This window comes from Oncorhynchus clarkii, chromosome 28 (genome assembly GCF_045791955.1).
Source record: "Oncorhynchus clarkii lewisi isolate Uvic-CL-2024 chromosome 28, UVic_Ocla_1.0, whole genome shotgun sequence".
NCBI lineage: Eukaryota > Metazoa > Chordata > Actinopteri > Salmoniformes > Salmonidae > Oncorhynchus > Oncorhynchus clarkii.
In genome coordinates, this window is record NC_092174.1 from 39,655,171 (window position 1) to 39,678,089 (window position 22,919).

At 45.5% G+C, this 22,919-nt stretch overlaps 1 protein-coding gene across 1 annotated transcript in view; it reads right to left on the bottom strand.

Annotated features, from left to right (window-relative positions):
• The window catches only part of LOC139386873 (supervillin-like), an 80,422-nt gene extending 57,711 nt beyond the window's left edge, over positions 1 to 22,711 (bottom strand). The window contains exons 1-10 of the mRNA XM_071132733.1: positions 22,360 to 22,711; positions 18,461 to 18,566; positions 15,308 to 15,399; positions 15,040 to 15,097; positions 13,923 to 14,077; positions 12,674 to 13,523; positions 9,887 to 9,976; positions 1,768 to 1,805; positions 818 to 882; positions 452 to 573 (exon numbers count right to left, since the gene is read on the bottom strand). Coding sequence (XP_070988834.1) covers positions 452 to 573; positions 818 to 882; positions 1,768 to 1,805; positions 9,887 to 9,976; positions 12,674 to 13,523; positions 13,923 to 14,077; positions 15,040 to 15,097; positions 15,308 to 15,399; positions 18,461 to 18,566; positions 22,360 to 22,423 — 1,640 coding nt within the window. The 5' untranslated portion in view covers positions 22,424 to 22,711. The remainder of the gene's footprint in view (positions 1 to 451; positions 574 to 817; positions 883 to 1,767; positions 1,806 to 9,886; positions 9,977 to 12,673; positions 13,524 to 13,922; positions 14,078 to 15,039; positions 15,098 to 15,307; positions 15,400 to 18,460; positions 18,567 to 22,359) is intronic.
• Between the last annotated feature and the right edge of the window lie 208 nt (positions 22,712 to 22,919).

Here is a 22,919-nt window from a genome sequence, read left to right on the forward strand (position 1 = left end):
ATAATATCTTCATATTAATCACAGATGAACGGTACATTCCATGCAATGTCACAAGCCAAATGATACTGAATGGAATTGGATATCAATTAGGTAAACCCATGTCCAGTGCTCTCACACACACCTGGTTGTGATGGTTCTGACTACAGTGGGACTGGGGATAGGTGCTACTGTGGAGTGGACCATCACCGTTTGTGAGGACATAGCAGGACCACTTTATATGTCCAGGAAAGAGGGGACAGACAGAGCAGTCAGACAGACAGAGACAAACAGAGAGAGATACAAACAGAGAGTTGAGGGAGAGAGTTGAGGGAGAGAGAGCGTTGAGAAACAGCAAGTTAAGAGATAGTGTCACCTTCTATTCACCAACTGTCCTCAAGCCAAATGTTTAAACCCTTGCTTTGTTAACAGAATGACCTTAGTGGCGCTCAGTAATGATCAGAGGGTGACGTACGTGTGAGCGATGTCCACTTCCTTGTTGGGGATAGGCTGTGTGTGCGAGCGGTCTTGGACTCGTAACAGACGCCTCTCACGGGACCGTGGTCTGGGAACGCTACCTGTGATCCTCTCTAGCTCCTGTGAAGGGAATCGAAGAGGAACAGTCCCAAGGAGTAAATCTCTGCTCATCAACGACATACATAAAACAATGGGAATATAATGTATGGACTGGTTTCCTGGACACGGATTAAGCCAAGTCCTGGACTGAAAAGGAGGCCCAAAGGAGGATGTCCATTGAAATATATTTTTAGTTCAGGGCTTAATCTGTGACGGGGAAATTGTCCCTAAATGTAGACAACTACACACAAGGCAGATACTGTACCCTAAAAAGGGACCTCTTAGCAGCCACACTCATCTTAGCTCTCTCATCAAGCTTGTCTTCGTCAGCTGTGAAAAGGGAAGGGCAGAAAATGGATGACAATGTCAGATCACAACATAAACCACGTTTCCATCCAACCATGAATTAATTACCTGACGCATGAAAAAAATACAAATCCCGACCGGGCAGATGGAAACACGATGCCGGTACAATTTCATAAGAAAAGCCGTCAGACATTTTGTTTGTCGGTAAAAATAATTATGCGAGAAATGGCGGTGGGAAAAATCTTTATGGGCAAATATTGATATAAAAATCATCATAAAGGGAATTTTGAGTCGCGCGATATGTTGTGTGGTCCTCCCCACTAGGACTCGGGGAAAGCCTACAGTTTATTAGGCTACAGATTAAATGAACTTCACAGGATGCTCCTATAAATATATCAAGGGTCTTATTCTGGTGACATGATGGATGCTTGACTGCTGTTTGACAAATAATAAATCGCTCCTATCTATAATAATCTCATAGTGTAGGTAGCCTACCCACACTGTAATTGCCAGCTGTTGGCTAGAGCAGTTTGATGGAAACACATCTCTGGAGGGAAAATGCGCATATTGTCTTTTGCAGATTTTAGAACATTTGCATGAAAATCTGTCACAAATTACTTGGTGAAGAGTATAATGCTTTGGAATATTGCTAGGATGCCAACACTCTCACGAGTTCGAACCCCCATAGCTGTCTACCTCATTTCCCTCCTTCAGGGAACAGTAGTTAAATTCATAACTTTGTGAAGTGTTTGTGTGTGTATTTCCCTGACTGACAAAGTCAATTCATCTAGGCAAGTTTAGCTATCGTTCACCTCAACCCCATTAGATGGGGAGGCAACTAAGATGTTTTTTTTTTAAATTAAGAGTGTTATTGGTAACTAAATTAAGCAAATCTCCATGGATACTTGCCTTCTGGGTTCTGTAGCTCTATTGGAGTCATATGTGACCTGAGGGACAAAACAAAGACAAAATTCAATAGTGGTCTTTTTCTATAAGACACAATACAAATGACCCACAAGAGAACAAACAATCCCAAGTATTGAGAGCTTAAAAATCCATCTAGCCTCCAGCATGTATCACACCCACTGGTGATCTTACCATATGTGGTAACCTTATGTGTATTATCCAGTCACTCAGGTCCTTCAATACCCATCAGACCCCAGCCATCCAGCCCTTCTGTTGAGGTGATGGCTATGTCCTATACTCTCACCTATCAGACTTCATCCACTCTGGGCTACGTCCTATACTCTCACCTATCAGACTTCATCCACTCTGGGCTACGTCCTATACTCTCACCTATCAGCCTTCATCCACTCTGGGCTACGTCCTATACTCTCACCTATCAGCCTTCATCCACTCTGGGCTACATCCTAATACTCTGACCTATCAGCCTTCATCCACTCTGGGCTACATCCTAATACTCTGACCTATCAGCCTTCATCCACTCTGGGCTACATCCTAATACTCTGACCTATCAGCCTTCATCCACTCTGGGCTACGTCCTAATACTCTGACCTATCAGCCTTCATCCACTCTGGGCTTCGTCCTAATACTCTGACCTATCAGCCTTCATCCACTCTGGGCTACGTCCTAATACTCTGACCTATCAGCCTTCATCCACTCTGGGCTACGTCCTAATACTCTGACCTATCAGCCTTCATCCTAATGCTCTGACCTATCAGCCTTCATCCTAATACTCTGACCTATCAGCCTTCATCCACTCTGGGCTTCGTCCTAATACTCTGACCTATCAGACTCTAGCCACTCTGGGCTACGTCCTAATACTCTGACCTATCAGCCTTCATCCACTCTGGGCTTCGTCCTAATACTCTGACCTATCAGACTCTAGCCACTCTGGGCTACATCCTAATACTCTGACCTATCAGCCTTCATCCACTCTGGGCTACGTCCTAATACTCTGACCTATCAGCCTTCATCCACTCTGGGCTACATCCTAATACTCTGACCTATCAGCCTTCATCCACTCTGGGCTACGTCCTAATACTCTGACCTATCAGCCTTCATCCACTCTGGGCTACATCCTAATACTCTGACCTATCAGCCTTCATCCACTCTGGGCTACGTCCTAATACTCTGACCTATCAGCCTTCATCCACTCTGGGCTTCGTCCTAATACTCTGACCTATCAGCCTTCATCCACTCTGGGCTACGTCCTAATACTCTGACCTATGAGCCTTCATCCACTCTGGGCTACGTCCTAATACTCTGACCTATCAGCCTTCATCCACTCTGGGCTACGTCCTAATACTCTGACCTATCAGCCTTCATCCTAATACTCTCACCTATCAGCCTTCATCCACTCTGGGCTACATCCTAATACTCTGACCTATCAGCCTTCATCCACTCTGGGCTTCGTCCTAATACTCTCACCTATCAGACTCTAGCCACTCTGCAGAGGTGATGGGTTGGGTCCTAAACCTCTCAGAGGACTTGCGGTTGTCCCCTGGGTTGATATAGCGCCGCGGCCTCCTTGCCACACCACGCTCCCGATCAGCGCTCACAGCAGCCGGATCTACTTCCATAGCAGTTAGCTCTACTTCAGTCAGCTCCCTTTTAGGGTCGTGATTAGGGATGGATATAACGACGACGGCAGCATAAAATGAGAATAATGTTGAGAGATCAAATGGGCAGTTCGAGATTGATGATGCGTTTAGTACGTATTCCACAGCAATCCAAGTTAGAGCACGATCACACCCCAAAAAATATTATCTGTCCCCAAAATCTGCGAATTTGTCAGCAGCCCAATTGTGTATGAACCCTCACACAGCACAACATGCAGCAACAAACCACTCATGTTTGCCCAACAGGCTGACAGAATGTCCAAGCAGGTGGCTTAACAAATAGTAAGTTACACCTCAAAACAGGCCTAGATCTCAATATCATGTTTGACTATGCAATACACTGCCCTAAAATGCACACAAGTGCCAACACCTGGTATCCATGCTGTTCCACCTACAGCTCTGGCTTCCTGTTGGCGTTCTCCAGGTACGAGTGTCGGAGCTGGGCCACTACGACCCTGGTGTCCAGGCCTCCCAACTCCCCGTTGGGTAGCACCCCCATCGCCACCCCTCCCTCCCTGGCCAGCTGGGCTGCTGTCCTCTCCATGCTCCTGTCGGCAGCCGGGCGCTGGCTCACGCCGATGTCAGACATAGAGCGTGTGCGGACCTTGGGCTTGGGGGGCCTGCGTGTCCCAGCTGGCTCCATGCTACTGGGTTTGGCCTGGGGGAGGGAGGCGCCACTCTGGAGGTAGACGGCCGAGTTACTGCCTCTATGTTGCCCAGGCTGACACTGGCTCTGCTGGCGGAGGGGCTGCTGTCTGGGCTGGGCGTGGGAAGAGATCTCCATGGGCCTGGCTGGACCGGTCTCCTCGGTGTCCTGGATGTGGCTAGACCAGTGCTGTGGTTGCTGCTGGACCCTGTCCTGAGGCCTAGTCTCCCACTCTTTTGAGTCCTCCCGACTGGTTCTCCCCTCCCTGGTGCCGTAGCTCTCCCACTCCATGCCGGTTGAGGTGGCAGAGTCGTCCCGGCTGCTGCCTGGGACCAGCTGGGGCTCCCCTCTCTGGGGCTCGTCCACACTCTTCTCCCTGCGGCGGATGTCCGAGGGCAGCACGGCCTTCCTGCTCTTTAGCAGACCCTCAGTGAGGACCTCTTCTCTCAGCACCTGCCTGCCCTCCATGTGGGTCGTGTAGATGTGGTCGGCACTGATCTTCCTCCTCGGGGGCACCACCTCCACCACCAGGGGGTCCATGGGGGTTCGCTGGTGGCCCAAGGCAGGGCCTGATGTGTGGGTGTGTGGTACTGACGCATGGTGGTCTGGGATGTGGACGTAGGCAGGCTGGGAGGGCTGAGAGGAAGGGGCAGTCTTTTGATAGGTGACAAGGTCAGAGTTGTGACCGCGCTGGGACAGGTGGTGAGCTGTGGTGGTGTGAGCCCGATCACGCTGTCTGTTCACTCTGGGCTCTGGAGCCAGAACCCGCTTTGCTGGGACCATTTGGACTCCACTGTCATCTTTTGACATTCTCTCTCTTACTCTGGTTCTTAAAAAGGGGGAAGAATGGATGAACTAACTTCAGATATCAAAGGCTATAAAACAGACACCCAAATAAACTATAGTCAGTGCCCTTGTTGTTCCAAATGTCACCGTATTCAATTCATAGTGCCCTATGGGCCCTGGACAAAAGTAGTGCATTATATAGGGAATAGGGTTCCATTTGGGATGCACACCAAGTCAACTATAAAAAAGTGATCAAATCAAGTGATTATTAATTTAAGAATGACATTAATCTAGGGTCAAAAAACAAGGATATAAGGACAACAGTAGACAAATAACATCCATCTGACTGACAGAACGGTGTCACAAGTTCAGCTAGTGACATCAGGCTCCATGTTGTAGTTCAATACTAATCCTTGCCGAGTCATCTCTAGCTCACTCTAAATTCTCTTGGCCAAAGTGTGAGCAAGCCTAAACTATTTTCCTGTTCAGGTCATGTTAAGCTGTGTCCCAAATGTCACCCTATATAGTGCAATACATTTGACCAGGGCGCTGGTCGGACCAAATAGGGAATAGAATGCCATTTGGGATTTATCCTTAATCTCCTCGTACACCACTAAGCCAACCCTGATTGATGGGCTGCTGCTTCATTTGACAAGGAAAGAGTTTAAACAGTATACACGCTACACAGAGACAGCACATCTCCATTTAGACCTAACACTTAACCCAGCGTTACTGGGAAGATCAGTCCACACATCCCGGTCTGACAGTTCTATCATGCCAACCATCCTTTTCCCTCACGGCAATCTGTAAAATGGTATAGACTCAGTTTGATGCCCTCTGAAGACGCTTATTTTGATGTTTTCAGTGGTATCGTTAACAAACACGCCCCCATAAAGAAAATGATAATTAAACAGGTTCAGCCCCTGGTTCGACCGTGATCTTGCAGAGTTACTCCACCTCAAGAACGGCATTTGGCGAAAGACTCGGGCACACGCCTACTCAGGCTGACTGGCTCTCATTCAAGCAAATGAGAAATAAGAGCACTCAGTCTAGTCATGGTCCACAATGCGGGTCTGACAGTTCTATTATGCCAACCATCCTTGTCCCTCACTGTCATGTTTGGCTTGACAAACACTAACAGAGATGGAGTTGGCAAGAGCACAAACAGATGTAGGATCAGGCTATGCTACATAAGTTGCACAAATCCTATGTTGGTTTGAAGTGATGGCCACTTATACACCCGGGAGGCCAAAGTTAGTTACTTTAAGGAGCAGTTCTCTCTCTGTGGGTCGAACCCCAAGAAGTTCTGGAAAACGGTTAAAGACCTGGAGAACAAACCCTTCTCACAGCTGCACATGTCCCTTAAAGTTGATGATGTGGCTGTTACTGACTAGGGGCACATGTCCCTTAAAGTTGATGATGTGGCTGTTACTGACTAGGAGCACATGTCCCTTAAAGTTGATGATGTGGCTGTTACTGACTAGGAGCACATGTCCCTTAAAGTTGATGATGTGGCTGTTACTGACTAGGAGCACATGTCCCTTAATGTTGATGATGTGGCTGTTACTGACGAGAAGCACATGTCCCTTAAAGTTGATGATGTGGCTGTTACTGACTAGGAGCACATGTCCCTTAAAGTTGATGATGTGGCTGTTACTGACTAGGAGCACATGTCCCTTAAAGTTGATGATGTGGCTGTTACTGACTAGGAGCACATGTCCCTTAAAGTTGATGATGTGGCTGTTACTGACTAGGAGCACATGTCCCTTAATGTTGATGATGTGGCTGTTACTGACTAGGAGCACATGTCCCTTAAAGTTGATGATGTGGCTGTTACTGACTAGAAGCACATGTCCCTTAAAGTTGATGATGTGGCTGTTACTGACTAGGAGCACATGTCCCTTAAAGTTGATGATGTGGCTGTTACTGACTAGGAGCACATGTCCCTTAAAGTTGATGATGTGGCTGTTACTGACGAGAAGCACATGGCTGAGCTCCTTAATCACCACTTCATTAAGTCAGGATTCCTATTTGACTCAGCCATGCCTCCTTGCCCGTCCAACATTTCCTCATCTCACAAATCAAAGTTTGTCACGTGCGCCGAATACAACAGGTGTTCACCTTATAGTGAAATGCGTACTTACTAACAGTGCAAAAAAAGGTATTAGGTGAACAATAAGTAAAGATATAAAATAATAACAGTAGCGAGGCTATATACAGTAGTGAGGCTATATACAGTAGAGGTTATATACAGTAGCGAGGCTATATACAGTAGAGAGGTTATATACAGTAGCGAGGCTATATACAGTAGTGAGGCTATATACAGTAGTGAGGCTATATACAGTAGAGAGGTTATATACAGTAGAGAGGCTATATACAGTAGAGAGGCTATATACAGTAGGGAGGCTATATACAGTAGGGAGGCTATATACAGTAGGGAGGCTATATACAGTAGGGAGGCTATATACAGTAGGGAGGCTATATACAGTAGCGAGGCTATATACAGTAGCGAGGCTATATACAGTAGCGAGGCTATATACAGTAGCGAGGCTATATACAGTAGCGAGGCTATATACAGTAGCGAGGCTATTAACAGTAGCGAGGCTATTAACAGTAGCGAGGCTATAACAGTAGCGAGGCTATAACAGTAGCGAGGCTATAACAGTAGCGAGGCTATAACAGTAGCGAGGCTATAACAGTAGAGAGGCTATATACAGTAGCGAGGCTATATACAGTAGCGAGGCTATATACAGTAGGGAGGCTATATACAGTAGGGAGGCTATATAAAGTAGCGAGGCTATTTACAGTAGAGAGGTTATATACAGTAGCAAGCCTATAACAGTAGCAAGCCTATAACAGTAGCGAGGCTATATACAGTAGAATTTTATATACAGTAGAATTTTACATACACTAACTTGCTGACTACACCACTCGCTGAAAAATACATTTAGAAATCTATATTATCCAATTATTGCACCCACACTGCTCACGCGCGCCAACGAGCATCTGCGTTGCCAAGGGCTAAAATAGAAGTCAGTTCTATTTCTGACGCAGATCGCTCTGCAAGACCTCAGGAAAAAAAAAAAAGTGTAGACCTCCACAAGCCTGGTTCATCCTTAGGAGCAATTTCCAAAACACCTGAAGGTACCATGTTCATCTGTACAAACAATAGTATGCAAGTATAAACACCATGGGACCACGCAGCCATCATACCGCTCAGGAAGATGACACGTTCTGTCTCCAAGAGATGAACATTCTTTGGTGCGAAAAGTGCAAATCAATCCCAGAACAGCAAAGGACCTTGTGATGATGCTGGAGGAAACCAGTTCAAAAGTTTCTATCCACAGTAAAATGAGTCCTATATTGACATAATCTGAAAGGCCGCTCAGCAAGGAAGAAGCCACTGCTCAAAACCACCATAAAAAAAGCCAAACAACGGTTTGCAACTGCACTTGGGGACAAAGATCATACTTTTTGGAGAAATGTCCTCTGGTCTGATGAAACAAAAATAGAACTGTTTGGCCATAATGACCATCGTTATGTTTGGAGGAAAAAGGGGGAGGCGTGCAAGCCGAAGAACACCATTCTTAGTGAAACACAGGTGGCAGCATCATGTTGTGGGGGTGCTTTGCTGCAGGAGGGACTGGTGCCCTTCACAAAATAGATGGCATAAGGAAGGAAACTTATGTGGATATATTGAAGCAACATCTCAAGACATCAGTCTGGAAGTTAAAGCTTGGTCGCAAATGGGTCTTCCAAATGGACAATGACCCCAAGCTTACTTCCAAAGTTGTGGAAAAATGTCCTAAGGACAACACAGTCAAGGTATTGGAGTGGCTATCACAAAGCCCTGACCTCAATCCCATAGAAAATGTGTGGGCAGAACTGAAAAAGCGTGTGTGAGCAAGGAGGCCTACAAACCTGACTCAGTTATACCAGCTTTGTCAGGAGGAATGGGCCAAAATTCACCCAATTTATTGTGGGAAGCTTGAGGAAGGCTACCTGAAACATTTGACCCAAGTTAAACAATTTAAAGGGCAATGCTACCAAATACTAATAGAGTGTATGTAAACTTCTGACCCACTGGGAATGTGATGAAGAAATAAAGAAATAAAAGCTGAAATAAATCATTCTCTCTACTAATATTATCCAGAGGAGTAGTGTTTTAAGTGTTTTTCACAAAATAAAAAATTACAGAAAATCCATCACGGTGGACCTTATGGGTCCCCGAGGCATGAGAAGGACATATGTACCAAATTTCATGAATTTTGGTCAAACTGTGTGAGGGGGGGTGACCTTACAAAGTGATAGCGCCACCATCTGGCCAATCAGTATATTTTTTCGTAAATGCCGCATCTCTATGGCAAGAGACATCATTCACCCAAGTTTCGTCAAAATCGGAGCAGTGCTGTCTGAGATATTACCTGCGACGTACGGACAGAGAAAGATTAACAGTCTCCTCCCGGATTTCATTGTGGGGGACAATTACTCAAGTGTGACCAAAGCATTCACTTGTGGCAGTTGTGTGCAACAGGTTTACGATTCTCTGATAAGCATGTTTGATGACATCTGAAAGATAGTGTCTTACGATGTTAAGAAAAATCTAAGTGGATGAAGCATGCAAAATGTTGATTACAAGTTAAGCACCTGTTAACTTGGAGATTACAAAATTATTAGGGGAATGCTAACTATGATTATATAATATCCACACACACTATTATAAGGGTATCCTTCGGGAGGATGGGTTAGGCAGGTGTTTTGGGGTCTACAGGTCAGACACACTCATACCGTACACAGACCTGGGTTCAAATACTATTTGAAATCGTTTCAAATACTGTATCTGTGCTTGATTGAACTTGCCTGGTACAGTGAAACCAATAGAAAGGTCTTGAAAGCGCAAACCCCGCCTACCTGGCACTCCAGGCAGGCTAAAGCAAACATTGAAAGTATCTGAAAGGTTTCAAATAGTGTTTAAACCCAGGTCTGCCCATACAATATGTTCCTACTACAGTACCTGGATGGCCAGCTGATAAGAGACTGAGAGGCAGCATCACCTTCGGAGTCTGTCTGGAGAGACCAGTCGCTCTGAGACAAGGCTGCCAGGCTACAGGAAAAGACAGACTGGGCCATTAGAACAACTACAGGTACCTACCAAAATAAAGGAAACACTTGAGTAAATGAGGAATACAAAGCAAACTGACAGCAGGTGCTTCCACACACACACACACACACACACACACACACACACACACACACACACACACACACACACACACACGGTTCCAAAGTTAATTAAGCAATTAACATCCCATCATGCTTAGGGTCACGTATAAAAATGGCAAGTTGCCCATTATATTGGCTACCAAGAAGAGATCTAAGTGGCTTTGAAAGAGGGGGTTCAAAGGAGGTTTAAAGTGTGTGTGTGTCTCAGTCACCAGATCTCAATTGAACACTAATGGAAGATACCGGAGTGGCTCCTGAGACAGCGCTTTACATCACCAGCAACAAAACACCAAATGATGGGATTTCTCTTGAAAGAGTTCCACACACTTGTAGAATCTATTTTGGCGTCACGTGGTGACCCAATGGCCTATTAAGACACTTTGTTGGTGTTTCCTGTATTTTGTCACTAACTAATGACAAATCATTTAATTCCTCAACTGATTTTCTCTCGGCTAACTAAGTACTGAGGTTCCTACCGCTGACCTGTCTAACTAAGTACTGAGGTTCCTACCGTTGACCTGTCTAACTGTAACTAGGTACTGAGGTTCCTACCGTTGACCTGACTTACTGTAACTAAGTACTGAGGTTCCTACCGTTGACCTGACTTACTGTAACTAAGTACTGAGGTTCCTACCGTTGACCTGTCTAACTGTAACTAAGTACTGAGGTTCCTACCGTTGACCTGTCTAACTGTAACTAAGTACTGAGGTTCCTACCGTTGACCTGTCTAACTGTAACTAAGTACTGAGGTTCCTACCGTTGACCTGTCTAACTGTAACTAAGTACTGAGGTTCCTACCGTTGACCTGTCTAACTGTAACTAAGTATTGAGGTTCCTACCGTTGACCTGTCTAACTGTAACTAAGTATTGAGGTTCCTACCGTTGACCTGTCTAACTGTAACTAAGTATTGAGGTTCCTACCGTTGACCTGTCTAACTAACTAAGTACTGAGGTTCCTACCGTTGACCTGTTTAACTGTCCGTATCAATGTTATGGTTAAAGTCTGACGCAACACTGGGCCAGGGACACACTGATAATGTATCTCTGTGATTCTGTAGCAGCTGGTGTTGTGTCCTCCTCGCAGCCTTTCAGGCCGGTGTTTACAGAACATTTGATACTGTCGGATTAGAATTTAAAGGGCTCATCTCCAAAAGGCACATTAGACATTTTCTCTGCTTCTGTGCTGGAAGGAGTCTCCCTGTTGCAACTTGTGTTAAACGAGATTGATTTACGATTGACTAATTCATCTGTGACTGCTCTTCTCTTAAATTCAGCTGAAAAAGACCCTTTAAACCCGTCTAGCTATAATAAGTACATAGTAAGTCTAGCTACATCGATATACTGGGCGTCAGCAACAGTATCACATCCTGAGTCTGTCTGGAGATACCAGTGGCTCTGAGACGAGGTTGCCAGGCTACAGGACAATACATAGTATTTTGAACTGTGCCATTCGACCTATACAATAACAGAGCAGGACATAATGGGCCTGCATAGTGTTTCAGACAGGTTAAAGATCATTTAGCCAGGCCTAGAAACACTAGACTTAGCAAGTGTAGCGATAGCAGTAGGCTGGCTAAATGGTTTCGTAACAGGCTATAGTATCTGAAACATGTGCTCTCTCCCCCTCTTTCTCTGGTCTGGCCTCAGGTCTAACTCACAGGGCAAGCTGTGAAACCCAACCCACTGAACAACCCCCCCCCCCCCCCCCCCCCCCCGTAATAGATAGTTCCCTCTACCCCCTCTCAAACCCACCCAGTACCCCGTCTAAGGACCCTGATGAGATACCCTGGCAGGCAGAGCACCTCCTCTATGAAACCAGAGCAGTGCTTGGCGTGATAGAACACTGTGACCAGTCTGGATACAGCCCCTACATGGCACAATTAACACACTGTTACCAAGGGCAACAACATACAGCAACTAATCCTTAAAGTGGTCAGTCAATGCTGAAAGCAACCCGAGTTGATACAGAGATCGAACTTATCTGAGAGCGCGTTATTATAATGGCCATGACCTAATCTGAACTCATAGAAAACATTACTGATGACCTGAAGGTTCAAGCCTGACTAAACAGCAGCAGCATTCATTAGTGTGAGGGTGTCTATTTTTTGGTATCTTATTAGGATCCCCATTCACTGTTGCAAAAACAGCAGCTACTCTTCCTGGTGTCCACACAAAACACGACATAATACAGAACATTAATAGACAAGAACAGCTCAAGGACAGAACTAAAAAAAATATATATAAAAAAAAAGGCACACATAGCTACATATTAATACACACAAACTATCTAGGTGAAATAGGGGAGAGGCGTTGTGCCGTGAGGTGTTTCTTCATCTGTTTTTTTAAACCAGGTTTGCTTTTCATCTGAGCAATATGAGTTCCATGCAATAATGTCTCTTTATATTACTGAACGCTTACTTGATTTTGTTCTGGATTTGGGGACGGTCTGTATTTTAGGCGTTTGTTCTTTCTACCAGCAACTTATTGGATGTGCATACAGTACATTTGAAACTCGATCCATTGATCAAACTCAATGGAGACAGAGTGCATCATAATAGCAAAGCGGATTTGAACTCACCCATGTCTGCTGAGGACAGCCTGAGCCTGCTGTTCGATGAACAGGTCCCCGGGGGAGGAGGACAGGGAGGCTCGGCGGGCTGTCAGGGGGGAGCTGGGGACGGCATCCACTCTGTAAGACTCCCTGGATGAGGCCCTGGATGAAGGGGGACTGAGATGCTGGTCCAGAGGGCTGGCTTGGGGAAGGGTCTGCTGGGGTTGGGTATGGAGGGTATCCTGTGGCCTACTGCTGGCTCCTCTGGGGCCTCCTGCCATTGTCCTCTCCTGGGCCAGCCGATAGTTCTCCAGATTCATCATCCTCTCCCGCTCTGAGAAGGTGGTGGCCCGGGTGGGCGGAGGGGCCTGGGTGGGCGGAGGGGCCTGGGTATGGGCAGAACCGTGGCCTGGGGCAGGAGCTTTGTCAGCCTCAGCAGGGTGAGCCTGCATGAAGACCCGGCCCAGTCTGGAGCTGTAGGGAGCCCTGCGAGAACTCTCCCTCCCTCCTTCTCTTCCCTCCTCCACCTCCTCTCTATCTCTCCTACGCTCGGTGACTGCTGGGGCCCCTCTGTCGGAGACGTCAGACTCTCTACGTGAGCGCGAGTAACGGGGGGAGTAGTCCATGTTGATCTCCTGATCCAGGACGACGCCGTAACGCTCAGAGAGTTGGCGACGGCGCTCGGCTTTGTAGCGGGCGATCCGTTCAGCCTTGGAGCTGACTGGGTCCACTGGGCCGCCAGAGAGGGATAGGACGGGCTCCGTGTGGGACTGGGCGGCTGGTCCAGGCTGGTCCTCCGGTCTGGCCCTGGACCGTCTGTCTGGGGAGGACACCTGCATCTGTGGGATCTCCATGTCTTCTCTGCTGTAACGTTTCACTGTGGAACCAGAGGGAGACAAACACACAGTAATGATGTGTCCCAAATGTCACTACTATAGTGCCCACGTTATGACCAGAGCAGTATCAAATTCAAAATCTGGACCTCAAAGCCAGTTCCACTGCATTTTCTTTTCATTGTTCCCCTCTAAATCAGGGACTCATTTAGACCTGGGACACCAGGTGGGTGCAATTAATTATCAGGTAGAACAGAAAAGCAACAGGCTCCCGACCAGGCTCCGGGTAAGAGTTGGATACCCGTGATATAGGGAATAGGGTGGCATTTGGAACACACAATAAATCATATGAACACAATAACATCAGAAAATCTTCGCATGACACGATGAGTTGGCAAGGGAGCAGAAACAGGTTGTCACCCAAACGTGGTCAGCATACATACCCATGATTGGCTCACAGGGGTCTGAGGCCCGGGCGTATCGTGGCAGGTCCTCCTCCAGGATACGGTTGACCACCAGGCCGGCACAGCTGGGCGTCAGGGCAGGAGGAACGTCACTCTCTACACCCTCCAGACGCCTGGCTATCCTCTCCTTCCTGCTTCATACCAGACAGGTGGATACAGAGATTACTGTGTTATCACATACTGAAACAGTTTGCTTATTTATTTAACCTTTATTTTATCAGAGAGTCCCATTGAGACCAAGGTCTATTTTGCAAGGGAGCCCTGCATCTCAACAATGCATCGGTAATACACTAACAAAACAAATAAATACAAATCATGAAAAACAACCACATTCTTCAAAAGGAAATCCCGGTTGGAAGATTCCCGGATTCAGAAAGGAATAAACAGGACATCCAGAAATCTTCAAATCAGAATTTCTGGAAAACCTGGACATTTTGGGAAAGTCAACAAAATTTTGTCACCCTACTGTAGTATCAGTCTGAGGTAACTATGACAGTGGATGAGGACTGAAAGGATGTATAGAAACGGTCTGAGGTAACTATGACAGTGGATGAGGACTGAAAGGATGTATGGAAACGGTCTGAGGTAACTATGACAGTGGATGAGAACTGAAAGGATGTATGGAAACGGTCTGAGGTAACTATGACAGTGGATGAGGACTGAAAGGATGTATGGAAACGGTCTGAGGTCACTATGCCAGTGGATGAGGACTGAAAGGATGTATAGAAACGGTCTGAGGTAACTATGCCAGTGGATGAGGACTGAAAGGATGTATGGAAACGGTCTGAGGTAACTATGACAGTGGATGAGGACTGAAAGGATGTATAGAAACGGTCTGAGGTAACTATGCCAGTGGATGAGGACTGAAAGGATGTATGGAAACGGTCTGAGGTAACTATGACAGTGGATGAGAACTGAAAGGATGTATAGAAACGGTCTGAGGTAACTATGCCAGTGGATGAGGACTGAAAGGATGTATGGAAACGGTCTGAGGTAACTATGACAGTGGATGAGGACTGAAAGGATGTATGGAAATGGAGGGACAGACGGAGGGTTGTCATTGTCAAGGGTTCTGAATCCACAAATGGAAACATACCTGTTCATGTCCAAATCAATAGAGACAACACTTTCAAAATGTTTCTTTAATTCTGAAACTGGGAAAGAAAAAGACAAAATTACAAAACATGATGGATGACAGTAACATTAGTCTATTATTGATATTTTAAAAGTATGAATCCCAAATAGCACCCTATTCCCTATCTAGTGCACCACTTTGGACAAGAGCCCTATGGGTCCTGTTCAGAAGTAGTGCCAAGGGAATAAGGTGCCACTAGGATGCAGTCCGTGTTCGGGATGCAACACACCTTTGGGAAGGACTGCCAGAAGATTTGCGTCGAGATCAGTAGCACTCCTTACCAGCGCAGTCTTGTCCCGGAATGAATAGTCGTTCTGAAAGCTGAAAGTTCAGATGAATCTAGCATCATATTATGAGACTTGCTATTCAAGATGTACAGGGCCTTCAGAGAGTATTCAGACCCCTTGGATTTTTCTACATCTTGTTACGTTACAGCCTGAATCTAAAATGGATTAAATCGTTTTTTTCCCTCATCAATCTACACATAATGACAAAGCAAAAACAGGTTTTTAGAAATGTTTGCTAATTTATTAACAATAAAAACTGAAATATCACAAGTATTCAGACCCTTTACTCAGTACTTTGTTGAAGCACCTTTGGCAGCGATTACAGCATGGAGTCTTCTTGGGTATGATGCTATAATCTTGGCACACCTGTATTTGGGGAGTTTCTCCCATTCTTTTCTGCAGAGCCTTTCAAGCTCTGTCAGGTTGGATGGGGAGCATTTCTAAAGGACATTCAGAGACTTGTCCGAAGCCACTTCTGCATTTTCTTGGCTGTGTGCTTAGGATCATTGTCCTATTGGTGAACCTTTGCCCCATTCTGAGGCCCTGAGCGCTCTGGAGCAGGTTTTCATCAATGATCTCTCTGTACTTGTTTCTCATGGTCTGAAAGTCCTTTAGGTGCAAACTCCAAGCAGGTTGTCATGTGCCTTTTACTGAGGAGTGGCTTCCGTCTCGCCACTCTACCATAAAGGCCTGATTGGTGGAGTGCTGCAGAGATGGGAGAACGTTCCAGAAGGACAACCATCTCCACAGAGCTCTAGAGCTCTGTCAGAGTCACCATAAGGTTCTTGGTCACCTCCATGAACAAGGCCCTTCTCCCCCGATTGCTCAGTTTGGCCAGACGGCCAGCTTTAGGAAGAGTCTTGGTGGTTCCAAACTTCTTACATTTAAGAATTGAGGCCACTGGGTTCTTGGGGACCTTCAATGCTGCAGAAATGTTTTGTTACCCTTCCCCAGATCTGTGTCTTGACACAATCCTGTCTCGGAGCTCTACGGACAGTTCCTTCAACCTCATGGCTTGGTTTTCGCTCTGACATGCACTGATCAACTGTTGGACCTTATGTAGACAGGTGTGTGCCTTTCCAAATCATGTCTAATCAGTTGAATATACCACAGGTGAACTCCAATCAAGTTGTAGAAACATCTCAAGGATGATCAATGGAAACAGGATGCACCTGAGCTCAATTTTGAGTCTCATAGCAAAGGGTCTGAATACTAATGTAAATAAGGTATTTATTTGTTGTTTGTTTATGTTCTCTTTGTCATTATGGGGTAGTGTGTGTAGATTGAGGAATTGTTTTTATTGAATCCATTTTAGATTAAAATTAAAAAATTAAAGTAACAATGTGGAAAAAGTCAACTGGTCTGAATACATTCTGAAGGCACTGTATTTCAGTGTTCAGCAAGGTACCAACACAAATTCATACAGGATACATCTCACGTAACGGATATCAAATTACTCTAGTCATACATGTCCTTGTCTCAGACAGAACAACCTATAGGGGCAGGATCCCACCTCCTGTTTCTGTCGTGTGAGGCAGCTTGATATACAAGTACACCTCTTGGACAGGACGCTAGCCTAATCGCAGGACGCTAGCCTAATCGCAGGACGCTAGCCTAATCGCAGGACGCTAGCCTAATCGCAGGACGCTAGCCTATCGCAGGGCCACAATCTATCTTCAAAATGCGGAGTGTCAAGCAGAGAGGAATAGGGTTCAATTTTTTGACTCTTTGGTCCAACTCAAAATGAGATGGAATGTCCAACCTTCCAATCTCAGGGCGGACACCAACCACAAGGCCACGGAGTTGGTGACGGTAATAAACCATTTGAAGGTTGTGAAGGCAACATCATGTCTACTACTATTACTATATTCACTGCCTTTAAAAGGGTCGATCTGCAGTTGCTACATACCTTTTTGGACTTAGAAATTAATGATATACTGTATACTCATGAATTCTCAAAGAATATAACTTACAAATGCCTCATGTGCTTAGTTCAACTGACGTACCCCATCAGAGTACAAATGTTGTTTTACTCCAATGTTTGCAAACAACCACAATGTAAGCACGTGAGCCTTAAAACATGGTCAAATCTATAAATTGTAATATCATGGATGGTTAGTCTTTGCATCCATAGCTCTGTCTATACATTTGAGAGTGGTTACATTTCTCCAGACCCATCCCTTAGCTTTATACCGACCACTTTGTTATCGTTTCAACTGCAGATTGTCCCTTTAAGGGAATAAACATCTGGTCAGTCCCCATGGTCAGTGCAGGTAATGTTGTACTATGCTGAGCCATCCACTTCCGTGAGGGAGGGAGGGATCTAGCTAAGAATGAGGCTAACAAGACCTGGCACAGGTTAACCCCTAACCCCAACATGGCCCACCTCCAGGAAACTATCAGGATCATGTATCAGTGGCTTTATAGAGGGGAATGAAAAGGATACATACCCAGGCAAATATCTTCTAAACATCTCTGCTGTCACAATGACACAACGACTCAGACCCTCTTACTTGTCAAAAGATTTTACAATGGTCCCCAGTGCGAAACAGTACTCTATGACACATTACTGAATGATCACATGACTAGCTTTGAACAAATTAAAGGATGGAAATGCTTCAGTTTCAGGAGTATGTTAATTCCATCCGGATAGAAAGAGACTACTGAATATGGCAGACAAAGCAATCCTAATAGAGGAGCTACAGTTCTTCTGTTCTCCCATTTGAACAAAGCATCTTGGGATAAGCTGCTCCAAGTTTGTCCATCGTTTAATGCTTACTAGGCCAGAAAGACGAGTCTTAAACCAGTCTGAAGAACCTACCGTTATCCTCATCTACCCCCTTTTCCTGACGATATGGCATATACAATAGTCGAGTCCCAAATGGCATCCTACTCCCTACAGTGCACAACTTCTTACCAGGGCCCAGACGACTGTATCTAGGCTGTTTTTCATTCATTTAATTTTTTTTACAGTTTAGGAAAGTACAGACTCTGAGCTTAAAACATGGGGAAGAAGTTATACTGCTTTGAAAGTTGATAAACGTGAGTAGAGCATGACACATACTGGTAAGTGCATACAAAATGGTTTTCCCTACCTCAGACCTTCAGTTGGCAGTGAGGTTGAAGTGCAGAGTTTGACTGGAGCTTCAGTTGGCAGTGAGGTTGAAGTGGAGAGTTTGACTGGAGCTTCAGTTCCAAAGCCTGGAGAGAAACAGAGAGGAAAAGTCCATACTATCAAAAATGTGCCATTGATAAATGGACAAAAAAAAAACTGGAATCCACCATGTTTAAAAATGATCAATTCTCCCACTGCAATCTGTTCATCATAATCTAAAATGGAAACATTTAGGGAATTACACACTTTCGATAACCAGAACTAGACTCCAGCCTAAATAAGGCATTCACTCCTGAAATCAACAATAACCCTCTTCTCAACAGAGTCTAATAGCATTAGTCAAGAGCTGTGAAAGTAAAGCTACACTACATGTCCAAAAGTAATTAGTGATTTTGGATATTTCAGCGACGCCCGTTGCTGACAGGTGAATAAAATCGAGCACACAGCCATGTAATCTCCATAGACAAACATTGGCAGTAGAATGGAAGAGAACTGAAGAGCTCAGTGACTTTCGACATCAATAGGATGCCACCTTTCCAACAAGTCAGTTTGTCAAATCTCTGCCCTGCTCTAGCTGCCCCCAGTCAACTGTAAGAGCTGTTGTTGTGAAGTGGAAACGTCTAGTAGCAAGGGGAAGTGGTAGGCTACACAAGCTCACAGAACGGGACCGCCGAGTGCTGCAACACTCACTATCGAGTTCCAAACTGCCTCTGGAAGCAACGTCAGCACAATAACTGTTCGTCGGGAGCGTCATGAAATGGGTTTCCATGGCCGAGCAGCTGCACACAAGCCTAAGATCACCATGTGCAATGCCAAGCTTCGGCTGGAGGGGTGTAAAGCTCGTGCCATTGGACTCTGGAGCAGTGGAAACGCGTTCTCTGGAATGATAAATCATGCTTCACCATCTGGTAGTCTGACAGACGAATCTGGGTTTGGCAGATGCCAGGAGAACACTACCTGCCCGAATGCATAATGCCAACTAAGGTTTGGTGGAGGAGGAATTTTTCATGGTTCGGACTAGGCCCCTTAGTTCCAGTGAAGGGAAATATTAACACTATGGCATACAATGACATTGTCGATGATTCCGTGCTTCAACTTTGTGGCAACAGTTTGGGGAAGGCCCTTCCCTGTTTCAGCATGACAAAGTGAGGTCCATACAGAAATGGTTTGTCAAGATCGGTGTGGAAGAACTTTACTGGCCTGCACACAGCCCTGACCTCAACCCCATCGAACACCGTAGGGATGAATTGGAACGCCGACTACGAGCCAAACATATTCGCCTCATTTTTATTTTATTTAACTAGGCAAGTCAGTTAAGAACATATTTTTATTTACTATGACGGCCTACCCCAGCCAAACCCTAACCCGGATGACGCTGGGCCGATTGGGAGTCCCATAGGGCAGCGCACAATCACGGCCGGTTGTGATACAGCCTGGAATCGAACCAGGGTCTGTAGTGATGCCTCTAGCACTGAGATGCATTGCCTTAGACCGCTGCGCCACTCGGGAGCCCACATCAGTGCCCAACCTCACTAATACTCTTGTGGCTGAATAGAAGAAGTGGAAAAGCCTTCCCAGAAGAGTGGAGGCTGTTATAGCAGCAATGGTCCAACATCTAGTGGAAAGCCTTCCCAGAAGAGTGGAGGCTATTATAGCAGCAAGGGGGGGGGGGGGGGGGCAACTCCATATTAATGCCCATGATTTTGGAATGAGATGTTCAACGAGCAGGTGCCATGTAGTGTAATCAGCGGGAAAGGAAACACTGTCTTGCTCTCCAACCAAGGTGCATTCATTAAATAAGCATTTTTATCAACTCCTGTCGTCCAAAAATAAAGCTGGTCCAAAAAGGTAAAACCATTCCCATCTAGTTCTGGCTAAATAGGTACACCATAGCATAGTTGACAGTCCCTCTACTCCAGGCAGGCAGCAATATAACCCTGTGGTGAAGTTTCTCCCCAGTATAGGAGCAGGTCAAGTTACTGGGCAAGGCTCCTCTACCCTAGAATACACCTGTATTCTGGTTATTGGTTATTTTGGCCCCATAAGCCAATGGATGACGACAAAGAGGGGTGGCCCAGCCAGGAGGGACGGTGGGAGTGTTGGTAGTTGTAGGTTATTTAGCCTCCATTTAACCAGGTAAGTCATTGAGAACACTTACATTTTACAATAAAGAATAGACCAAGACAGAGCAATGAACTGTGCAGCAAAGCAGTGTGTGTGTAGGTGTTGTCATGGGTGGTGATGGAGCGATTAGAGTTGGCCTGGGAGTGTTAGTCAGGTCGTCTTAAGTCCAAGGCAGACGTTTTTAAATCTCAATATTGAATAATTTCTGGTTAACAATTAAGTACCTAACTGTGATCGATTTCAATAAAAAATTTGAAAAATAGCTTCTTAGTAAAGATCAATTTCTCAAATAAGAATTTTGCTAGGACTGTCTGGGAGTGGTGCGAGTGGGGAGGAGAAAACTGAAAACTAGCTGTGATTGGCAGAGAGGTTAGTAACTCTGTTTCTTATTGGTTTATCAACTCATTTACCGCCTAGTGATACCATCCACCCAACCAAAACAGGTGGGATTTCAGGCAGTCTTTTCAAACAGCTCTTACTCTAAAAGGGCACTATCATTTTCACAATGTCACAGTATTATTCCAACCCCCAAAAAATTAGGAACACCTGCTCTTTCCATGACATAAACTGACCAGGTGAATCCAGGTGAAAGATATGATCCTTTATTGGATGTCACTTGTTAAATCCACTTCAATCAGTGTAGATGAAGGGGAGGAGACAGGTTAAAGAAGGACTTTTAAGCCTTGAGACATGGAAATCATGTTTTTGACTGCACTGGGCCTTTAAGAGATATGTCAGTCGCCCCACATCATGGCAATGTCTGGTTGCTTCGTGGGCAGCCGAGTGAAAAGAACATGCCCACGACAAGCTCAGGAGAAAGTGTCAAAAGTGAGCTCAGTGAATAGAGATTTTCTATAAATGCACAGAGGAAAATATCAAGTGGAAAATAGACTATGTTAAAATGGTGCTCGTCTTGTCCACACGCAGGCAGGCGTCACAGGAGCCAATAGAGACTAGAGTGTGTCATCTTCAGCAAAGATCATGCAAACCACCCTCTCAGTCATCCTCCAGTCTTATCTAGAGCCGTTTGTATTAGGCTTCTCCGATTAGGAGTGCTGATCCAGGATCAGGGACCCGCTGTCAATGTAATCTTACTCAATTTGATCTAAAAAAAGGCCAAACTGATCCTATATCAGCCCTCCTACTCTGAGAAGCTTGATACAGATGTAGGATCTTAATTTGATCACTCTTTTGCTGCTGAGACAGTATATGCATTCAAGGTTTAGAAAGGCTTCTAAAGTTTGTAATTTCCACACAAAAAATTGTCAGACTTGATTAGCCCCATCAACAAAATGTATCAACCCCTACAAAAAAATGTCCATTAATTATAATCCACATAATAACTCACATTTCCTGCTGCAGCAAACTGGCTCAAATTAAAATCTTACCTCTGTACATACAGTACAGCCTTTGAAGTGCGTGGAGGAGAGGGGTGTTAAGATTTGCTGCAATACAATGATTCATGGACAACAAAGGATAAAGCACCTGTTTAACACCAGGACAGTTTGAATCAGATGAGAAGTAAGAAAGAAACAGCAACTCAAAGTCCACGAAATGGACAGATGGACATCTGAGTAATTATTAACACACACAGTCGACACAGTAAAAAGCTAGTCCCCTCCTTAAGAGAGCATGCCCTTGGAATCTCTCACCTCTCTGCACAACACAAGATCAATTCCTTACCATGAGTGGACAATAAGTGCAAACAGTACTGCTAACAACCCCCCCCCCCCTCCTCCTCCTCCTCGTCCTTACCTTGCCCATCGAAACCGTATTTGACATGGCTGAGATAATTAGTGATCCATGGGTTCCGGAACATACTTGTAAGGAGGCTGAAGACAGACGGAACACACACACGGATGACAGGCCCCCTGTCCCGGGTGACAGCAGCTAACAAAGCTCAAAGACAGTCACAGCAGCAGTGATGCAGACAAACAGACACAGCCAGGCAACAGCACAGAGCGGGAGTGGATCTCCAGCTCAGACCACGCAGCAGTCTGACAGACACTATGTGTATGTGAGTGAGCGCAACCAGGGAGCTCAATGTAGACAGAGAGAGAGAATAGAGGGAGAGAAAGATGGAGACAGAGGGAGAGACAGAGGGAGAGAGAGATGGAGGGAGAGAGAGAGGCTCTGCAAGCAGGGTGCTAAACCTTCTCAGAGCCCATAATCAGATTACAGGCAGAAATTAGCCCTGATGATAAAACGCTGAAAGGGGATTGGAGGAAGGCGCCAGGAGGACTGATGAGAGAGGTGCATCCATAGGGCTCTGGTCAAAAGTAGTGCACTATATAGGGAATAGGGTGGGATTTGGG